This window comes from Bos grunniens, chromosome 1 (assembly GCF_055505025.1).
Source record: "Bos grunniens cultivar Pamir isolate PY7600 chromosome 1, Bosgru_T2T1.0, whole genome shotgun sequence".
NCBI lineage: Eukaryota > Metazoa > Chordata > Mammalia > Artiodactyla > Bovidae > Bos > Bos grunniens.
The window spans coordinates 138,027,340-138,037,353 of NC_141165.1; the positions used below are offsets into that span (position 1 = coordinate 138,027,340).

The following is a 10,014-nucleotide window of genomic DNA, read 5'->3' on the forward strand; positions in this document are numbered from 1 at the left end:
CTGCCGAAATTGCCTTCCATATCCCTGGAAATAACTCATCTGCACAAGTCTCCCTCACATCAACTTCTACCTTTTGTTCCTTTTAATTTAGAGAACTGAGCAGGGGTTAAGTGTGTCGGATTCCAGACTTACTTAGAGCAGGTCAGTTCAGTTCAGTCCAGTCACTCAGTCGTGTCCGACTCTGTGATGCCATGAACCGCAGCACACCAGGCCTCCCTGTCCATCACCAACTCCCGGAGTCCACCCAAACTCATGTCCATTGAGTCAGTGATGCCATCCAACCATCTCATCCTCTGTCGTCCCCTTCTCCTCCTGGCCTCAATCTTTCACAGCATCAGGGTCTTTTCAGTCAGCTCTTCGTATCAGGTGGCCAAAGTATTGGAGTTTCAGCTTCAGCATCAGTCCTTCCAATGAACACCCAGGACTGATCTTTACAATGGACTGGGTGGATCTCCTTGCTGTCCAAGGGACTCTCAAGGGTCTTCTCCAACACCACAGTTCAAAAGTATCAGTTCTTCGGCGCTCAGCTTTCTTCCTAGTCCAACTCTCACATCCATACATGACTACTGGAAAAACCATAGCCTTGACTAGACGGACCTTTGTTGGCAAAGTAATGTCTGTGTTTTAATATGCTATCTAGGTTAGTTATAACTTTCCTTCCAAGGAGTAAGTGTCTTTTAATTTCATGGCTGCAATCACCATTTGCAGTGATTTTGGAGCCCCAAAAAATAGCCAGTAGAGACTAATTTTTGTGCATCCTAGCAACAACTCCCAGGGTTGTCGTGGTTGTTAAGGCAGTCTTTTGGCAACGTCGTCAAGGGCGTCCTGGTAAGAGGCACTCCATGCTGAGTGGAACTCATTCAGAATATGAAAGCAAGTGAACCTGAAGAGGACCTGGGAAAGGCAATATGGTAACATTGGAAGTTCTAGCCTTTTGTGTCTATATTCAGCAAACGTGGAGTTGCCTTTCTTTTTTATAAATGTGAAAGCTGGTAAAAGTTTAATAACTTGTCTGAGCTCTTATCCCAGAACGTGGCATACCTGAAATTATAACTCTGAGTATATATTCTTTGGGGCTTCCCTGGTGATTTCAGAGGGTAAAGAATCTGCCTGCAGTGCAGGAGACATGGGTTGGATCCCTGGGTCGGGAAGATCCCCTGGAGGAAGGAATGGCCTCCCATTCCAGTATTCATGCCTGGAGAATTCCATGGACAGAGGAGCCTGGCGGGCTACAGTCACTGCTTTCCAGGAAGCGTTGAGTTAGGATATATATGGAATTTTAACTGGTTCCTGATATACCAAGCAGATGATACATATTTGTCAGAATTATTTACTGTGGAGTCCCTGTTTGATGCGGGCAGGTACACTGGGAAGGATGTAATTGGGGCACATGTTCCCAAAAGAGGTGTGGACAGATACTCTGTGTATCTGCGTGTATGTGTGTGAGAGAAAGATCTCATAGGGGCTGTCGTAGACTCTGGCCAGGCACACCCGAGGCAGCAACCGTGACTGTCGGGCAGGAGGGATGGCCTTTTACATTAAACCTCACACCTCTGACATCTTCGTCCTTAGCCTGGATGGGTGGAAACACTGATACTGTAACTCCTTTGGTCAGCTCTGTCTGGGAACAACATGGCCAAGCAAGGCCTGGTGTCAAACCAAGGGGCAAGGAGAGACTGAACGAGGGGTGAGGGGAGAGAGGGGACAGTGGTGGCCGAAGGGGAAAGCAGGGATGACCTCTGACCTGGTGAGACTGTCTCAGAGCCAGAGGAGAATTTCTTCATCTCTCCTCCATGTTTTCAGATGAGTCAGGACCACTGTGGCAGAAAACACTAGACGTTTCTCTTGCAAGTGAGAGCTGGATAGAAACTTGTTTGCTTTTTTCCTGAAATTACTGCTTAGGCAATCTGGAGGAAAGATTAAACAAAATGCCTTATAGAGACCAGACTGTCCAGTGGAGCTTTTGATTGCCTCACTGTCAGAGGCTCGGCCTGATACTTCGATTTGCTTGTCTGAAATCTGTAGGTGCCACCATGGTGTCCCCATAGTAATACAAACTTGTTCGGGGACTTCCCTGGTGGTCCAGTGATTAAGACTCCGAGTTCCCAATGCAAGGGTCACAGCTTCCATCTCTGGTTGGGGAACTAAGATCCACATGGCACAGCCAAAAAACAATTAAAAAAAAAAAGAAAGCTTGTTCAGAGCCCTGGTTGCTGTACAGACATAAACGGGGATGACTGTTAGCTGCCTGGGTGTGAGGGGTGGCGTGTTGATATCCCATGCTCTGTTGCTAGGGCCCGCCCTGCTCTTTCAGATGCGCCAGCTGTACATGTGGATGCAACTCAGTAAAGAAGCTGGACAGGGGTGATGATGACAAGGGTTAGTATGGGGGCTGCTCACTGCCAGCGCCTTCCCTGGGAACTCCAGAAAAACCTGTAACTGGGAACTTTTGGTGTAAATACACTTGGCTATTTTGTATATGGTGTACTCAGACTGCACCCGCACCACGAGAAGGGCATGTGCAGGGATTCAGTCAACACTGGGACTTATTTGGTTTTTTTTTTTTCACTTTTTATTCTGAAATAATTTTAGTTTTACAGACAAGTTGGAAAACTAGCAGAAAGTTGATGAGAGTGTACCCATTACCTAATTTTTCCTAATGATAACATTTTGCAAAATCATAATACAACTACTAAAACCAAAGATCCAACCAGTCCATTCTAAAGGAGATCAGCCCTGGGATTTCTTTGGAGGGAATGATGCTGAAGCTGAAACTCCAGTACTTTGGCCACCTCATGCGAAGAGTTGACTCATTGGAAAAGACTCTGATGCTGGGAGGGATTGGGGGCAGGAGGAGAAGGGGACGACAGAGGATGAGATGGCTGGATGGCATCATGAGTCTGAGTGAAGGGAGTTGGTGATGGACAGGGAGGCCTGGCGTGCTGCGATTCATGGGGTCGCAAAGACTTGGACATGACTGAGTGACTGAACTGAACTGAACTAAAACCAAGAAATTAGTATTGAAGCTATACTATTAATTATGGGCCTAATTTGAATTTTATAGCTTCCCATTAGTACCTGTTTGTTCCCCTGTCAAGTCAAAGGTCCATGCTGAATTGATGTCCCCTTTAGTCTCCTCAAGTTAATGTCAAGGGGCACATGTTGTTCTGTCTTATTGTTAACCATGATCACTTGGTTTAAATTTTATCTGATAGATTTCTCCATTATAAAATTACTAATTTTCCCTCTGGGATTGAAAAATACCACCCCCCCCCAATCCCCAATACCAGCTCTTTGTATATAAAACAAAAATTTGAAAACTTAAAAAAAAAATCCCAGTCGGGGAGCCACTTTGAGACTTTGAAAATATCCTTTCTCCTCAAACTTTTTGCCTATTGATTTTTAGCATTTATGCATGGATTTTCACCAGAAGTCAGGGTATTTTGAACCAAACAAAAATACTATTCCTGGGTGGATCACATGATGATAAAAGTATATTCTGTCCCAAATAGAGATTTGGAGTATTTTCTGTAGTCTGAGGTCGTGGGCCCCTAGCTTGGAGGGATGATGATATAACACACAGATGGAACACAGCATTACTGAATTGGTGGGATGCCAACCAAGTGCAAGTTGAAAGTCATAGATCTTTAACTGAGAAGGATTATTTGTTGGTTTTGTCACTAAACATGGGGACAGATGTTCTGAGGACAATGGCTGGGTATCCTGGAGCCCCAGACCAAAGAAATGTTAGGTGATAAAACTTGATCTTTGTTCCCTTTCTGGTTTTATCTTTCAGTCCAGCAAGGTGTAATGGATTAAGAGTTCATCTTCCCTATATTGGGATGGTAAAATTATAATATGGTTAGTGGTTGGGGTTGCCATGTAAAAGGCTTGCACTTTCTCCTCCCTTTGGAAAGCAGGTAGCCACCCCTAGGCAGGGTTTCCCAGGTGTCACTAGTGGTAAAAAGCCTGCCTGCCAACACAGGAGACATCAGAGACTCGAGTTCAGTCCTTGGGTTGGGAAGATCCCCTGGAGGAGGATATGGCAACTCATTCCAGTATTCCTGCCTGGAGAATCTCTTGGACAGAGGAGCCTGGTGGGCTACAGTCTATGGGGTTGCACAGAGTTGGACACGACTGAAGCAACTTAGCACACTTGTACTCCTAGGCGACACTCAGAACTAGTATTGGTAAAATCTTGCTCTGTTGTGGATGGAGTATCTTGAAATCTCACACTCAGTGGAACCCTGACTTCCTGAGCAGCCACTATAAATAACTGCCCTTTATTGGATATATTTGGGAGGGGGAAATTTTCAGTAGAAAAAAGTTTAGGGTTAGAATGCTGTATTACCAATAGATGCTTGATGTCCGAAGCATTGCTCCAGTATCTCACTTACTGCTCATCTGTGTAATAAAGGATTTATTGGTAGTTTGAAAAAATGGAGAACAAGACTCATTTTGTTGAAGACTCAGAGGATGAAATAATTGTGCAAAGCTGATTCAAAAGTCCAAATGATGTAGTGTCCAGGGCGACTGATAGATGTGAAAAAGAAACAGATTTGCTTAGGAAAATCAACAACACAGTTAAATGCATCTGTTGATGCTTATTAAAAAGAGTAAGTTGTAACAGAATAACAGACAAAGGGGAGAAATCCAATTAAATTTTAGAATTATCAAGAAATGTGTGAAATGAGACCATGATCAACACCCTTATTTAAAGAGACCCCACTGGGTATGACAGACCCTGTCAGCCAGATTTGGAAAACAGTTTGACATTTTCTTATAGAGTTAAACATTCACTAACCTGATGTGAAAAAGGAAAACATATACCAGCACTTATAAGCAGCATTGTTGTTCATAACAGTGCAAAACTGTAAAACCCATTCACATTTATTCTTAGTAGTGAAAAAATAAAAGCCCAACCAGGACTTGAAAGACTCAGCAAAGAAAAAGCAGTCCTGCTATCTGTCAGACTGGGAGGATGGCTGCAGACAGTCAGGTCGAGGGTCTATGGGAAGGTTGCTCTCCCAAGGGTGTGGAGCGTTGGTAAACTCTGGCCTATGGCTGTCTCTTCACTGTTGCCCCCAGAGACACCGGCACTGCACCTCCTGTCCTGGAGGGCTCAGGTTGCTGGGTTGTCCTCGACTCCAGTTTAATCCCCGCTTCTCCTAATCCTGCTGCAGAAATGGCATCAGATTCAGAACTGGTCTCTGCTCTTGAAGACTCTTCTCCAAACCTTCAGACTCTCTCTCTGCCTTGTCCAGTGACATGCCACCACTTCTCACAGTGCCTCCTCGCAGTCCATCTGATTCCTGCTGACTTCACACCTGCTCCTGGTCTAACTGGGCTTTGGTAGTAACCCTCAGACAGAAACAGCATTCATCAATATCTGAATGAAAAAGCAAATTTATGTTACAGTCAATGGGATCCAACTCAACAATAGGAAAGAACAGATAACTGATATATATACAACAACATGGATCAATTGGATCAATCTCAAAGTGAAGAGGAATTAAAGAGCCTCTCGATAAGGATGAAAGAGGAGAGTGAAAAAGCTAGTTTTAAAGTCAACATGCCAAAAAACTAAGGTCATGGCATCCATTCCCATCACTTCATTTCAAATAGAAAGGGAAAAAATGGAAACAGTGGCAGATTTTATTTTCTAGGGCTCCAAAATCATTGCAGACAGTGACTGCAGCCAGGAAATTAAGTTATGACCAACCTAGACAGCATATTAAAAAGTAGAGTCATTACTTTGCCAACAAAGGTCCATCTGGTCAAAGCTATGGTTTTTCCAGTAGTCAGTATGGATGTGAGAGTTGTATCATAAAGAAAGCTGAGCACCAAAGAATTGATGCTTTCAAATTGTGGTGTTGGAGAAGACTCTTTGAGAGTCCCTTGGACTGCAAGAGGATCAAACCCATCAATCCTAAAGGAAGTCAACCCTGACTCCATTGGAAGGACTGATGTTGAAGCTCTAATACTTTTGCCACCTGATGCAAAGAGCTGACTCAATAGAAAAGACTGATGCTAGGAAAGATTGAGGGCAGGAGGAGAAGGGGGCGACATAGTCTGAGATGGTTAGATGGCATCACCAACTCAATGGACATGAAGTTGAGCAAACTCCAGAGATAGTGAACAACAGAGGAGCCTGGCATACTGCAGTCCATGGGGTCACAAAGAGTTGGACACAACTAAGCAACTGAAAAACAATAACAGAAGCCTTATGATGAATAAAAGAAGCAAAAGTACATACGGTGTATTCCATTTATGTGACTCACAGAGAAGCAGAACCAACCTATAGCGATTATGCAGTTCAGCAAGAGGGTATGACCTGCCAAGGTGTTAACTAGGATTGAGGTGGGTTGCATGTAATGGAGCTATTAGCAGCTGCTCTAAACAGTACCCCAGAGAGACCTGGAGTATAACCTCAGAACTGCCTTTTTGTAACACTGCTCTCTGGGGGGGGCTTGGATTGCTACAACCATGGAATGTAATTGGCCCTTGCTGCTCTTATGTGAGTTGTCCCTTTTATCAGCATACCTTATCATAAATCCCCTGACTGTGGGCTAACAGATGTGACAGTGCACACACACTCCAAGGGGACCACATACTCCCGGAAAACTATGCTACGTGTCAAGCTCCAAGTAGAAGAATAGGTTTAGGACTGGAGGGGAAGCGTCCTTGGGTCTGAAGCAGCCCAGCCCGCATCATTCTTGCTTCTTTCAGATGTGCCCTGTGGGAGGGGCACAGACCCGCGTCTGAGCTGCTGCCTGGCCTCTTACGCAATGGCTGCTTGCCTGAGCTCATTCTCGCCTGTTCTGAGCTGGACGCAGCTAAGGAAACTGGCATTGGCAACCTGTTTTAGTCTTTCAGTGTTGTCTGCTCCGAACGCAGGACCGCTGCTCTTGATTTAGCGGTTTGCGACATGCTGTGTTTGTTTAAATCAACATTTAGAAACACACGTTCCGTTTTCCTGTTTAAACTTATAACTTGATGTCTTTTCTTAGTTAAGCCTTCAGGTATACGATGTTATGTTGATGGATCAGAAGAAATTGGAAATGACTTTAAACTCAAATGTGAACCAAAAGAAGGTTCACTCCCACTACGATATGAATGGCAGAAGTTATCCGACTCACAGAAACTGCCCACCTCTTGGTTACCAGGTACTGCTGATTATACAGCTTGATTCTGTGCCATCAATTTGAACTTAAGCCTGGTAGGATTTGTGCATGTATGTATAGATGTTTTAATCTCCAAAGCATTCCCTTTCCTAGACAGAGAAATCGGGATTCTAAGGGTATTCATGTTTTATAATGACAACTTGGTGTCATGCAGTATAAATGAAGAGACATTTTATAACTGTTTAGGATATTATAATTGATTTCTTTGGTGTGTATTTTTAATTATCAGTAATATTGATGGAAACTTCCTTATCATAAATTAGTGGCTAAGGTACAAGGAGAGATGGATCTTCAGTGTTTTGGTTGAATTCAGGTTGAAGATATGGTTATTTACACATGGCATGTCTGTAAAAACAAAATAGCTGTGTGACACTAACCACAATGATTCGAATTGGTTAAATCTGATCACTCATCTATGTGTTATAATTAATCTATTCAGACTGATTAATTCCCCTCCATGCCCTGTCCTCCAATAGGATCTCTCTCTACCTCTGTCTTTTTTCAGACTAAGAGGCTGAACAGGGGGACCCCGTCTACTTTTCTGTTTCTTCTGTCTGGTGGGATGAGATACATTTTGCAGATCTTGTTGCTGCACCTAAGAGCTTTCATGCCACAGAGTATTTTTTTTATAATCAGTGTGGCTCTGTTTCAGCAGAGACTTTGTGCCTGACCAAAGGGTTCATGATTACTTTGGCTCTGACATGAATGAACCGGAGGCGCAATGGTGTGCATTCAGGAGACATGCACGTGTCTTGCTGTGTTTGTTCTGCGTCTCGCTTGAGTTTGTCTCACTTTTACCTGGATTGTCAACCAAGTAGGGTTTGCCTTACTAGAAACTCAGCAGTCTGTTATTATAAAAATGGGTTTTGCTCCCTCACCCCCTCTTTCTTCCCATAGAAATGACATCACCTGTTATATCTGTGAAAAATGCCAGTGCCGAATACTCCGGGACATACACCTGTACGGTCAGAAACAGAGTGGGCTCTGATCAGTGCCTGCTGCGCCTGGATGTCGTTCCTCGTAAGTATCTTCCCTGTGCTCTGAGAAGGTGGTTTCGTGATGTTTATGCAGTCACCTTCGGTTCCATCAGCAAGTGTGTGTGATGGGCAGTGGCATGCTGCCTTTGAGCAAAGCACTCTGGCTTGGTTACTCGCTTTTTTAAGACATGGAAGGGAAAGAAGTACTACATTTTATTAATAAAACCTTCATTATTGTAGCACCATTATGGAGGCAAGAGTTGTCAAGTTAATTCTTGTACCATATTTAGCCAATGTAAGTAAGGCGTCCCTGGTGGCTCTACTGGTAAAAAAATTCCGCCTGCCGATGCAGGAGATATAAGAGATGCAGTTCAGTCCTTGGGTTGGGAAGATCCCCTGGAGGAGGGCATGGCAACCCTCTCCAGTATTCTTGCCTGGAAAATCCCATGGACAGAGGAGCCTGGCGGTCCATAGTCCGTGGGGTCGCAAAGAGGTGGACACGACTGAAGTGATTTAGCATGCATGCAACTAAGGACAAATTATTTAGAACATTCTTATGCCAACCTAGCTGTGAATAGTAAAATCTTTCAGAGTGGTTTTATTGTTTTTATCCTTGAAATAGATTATACAGTTCAGAAGAAAGTTCATTTAGTAGATTTTCCCCCGACCAGAAAAAGCTAGCTAATTTGTCTCTTAAAGTTAATATATGCAACGAAATCAATCTGTTATTGTGTATCATTACCTTAAATATGACTAGGTAAAAAGTATTTTTGTTTTGTGTTGTTTTTACTATTATTTATTTTCTTGTTAACATTTTATTCTAGCTTCAAACAGAGCCGGGACAATTGCAGGAGCTGTTATAGGAACTTTGCTTGCGCTTGTGCTTATTGCTCTTATTGTCTTTTGCTGTCATAAAAAGCGCAGAGAAGAAAAATACGAAAAGGAGGTTCACCATGATATCAGGTAATTAAGTGACACAGGAGTTGACTGATATACTGAATTTATTACGTCATTAAAGCATTAGTTCTCTTAACCATCTGAAGCATTTGGCCGCATGAGGACTGGATGAAAGCTGTAGCTTTTCCCCTTAACACATTTGCAAGCATTTTAATACTTATTTCAAGTGTGTGGAGCCAACTAACCTCTCCCCTACTTGGTGCCCTACTTTAAGAACCACTGCTGAATGGTTATCTCAAGGCTATTTGCCTTCTCCCATTAAAGTACAGGCATGCAGTTTTCAAGAAATGAAGATGTTAAGGTTGGTTAGTTTGTTTTTTAAACGTCTGATTGTATCTAGTGACGTAGCTAGTTAATAGATCTATTGGTAATGTGATTTAATTTTTTAAAAATATTCTAAACCAGTAGATCTTAACTAGAAGTGAATTATAACATTGAATTATAGATCTTGTAAGAATAACAACATATGACCAAAGTAACACCCAGAAAATTGACATTTGCTGAGTCTGGGGTGGGGTCTGGCACTTTTCTTTTTGAAGTGTACCAGAAGTGACTCAGATATATATTCTATGTCAGTGCTTATTATGAAAATTCTTATGCCTGCTTCTCAGTTTTTGCAAACTTAAATCTGCTAAGTTTTCAGCTAAAGTCTTAGATGAGTAGCTTTCATAATAAAAACAATATTTTATCTTTTTTTTTTTTGGTTGAAATATCTGTCAGTTTATTGACTATGGAGTATTACACGACTATAACCAGGTTATCTAGATCAGTGATACTAGAATATGAAAACATTTGAGGTTTGTTCTTTGTGAGACAACATTATAGAGTCATGCATTTTTGTAAAACCCACATTTCGTTGTGTGTGAAGATGGAAACTCTGTATTGATAAACTCGGG

The 10,014-nt window shown here is 42.7% G+C and overlaps 1 protein-coding gene and 1 long non-coding RNA gene across 4 annotated transcripts in view; one reads left to right on the plus strand and one right to left on the minus strand.

Moving 5' to 3' along the window:
• The window catches only part of LOC147380240 (uncharacterized), a 679,399-nt gene that overhangs the window by 484,983 nt on the left and 184,402 nt on the right, over positions 1-10,014 (minus strand). The gene's annotated exons all lie outside the window — the stretch shown is intronic.
• The window catches only part of CXADR (CXADR cell adhesion molecule), a 65,089-nt gene that overhangs the window by 31,790 nt on the left and 23,285 nt on the right, over positions 1-10,014 (plus strand). For all 3 annotated transcript variants that reach the window (XM_086322028.1, XM_086322035.1, XM_086322022.1), the window contains exons 4-6: positions 7,011-7,166; positions 8,082-8,204; positions 8,986-9,124. In XM_086322028.1, coding sequence (XP_086178154.1) covers positions 7,011-7,166; positions 8,082-8,204; positions 8,986-9,124 — 418 coding nt within the window. The remainder of the gene's footprint in view (positions 1-7,010; positions 7,167-8,081; positions 8,205-8,985; positions 9,125-10,014) is intronic.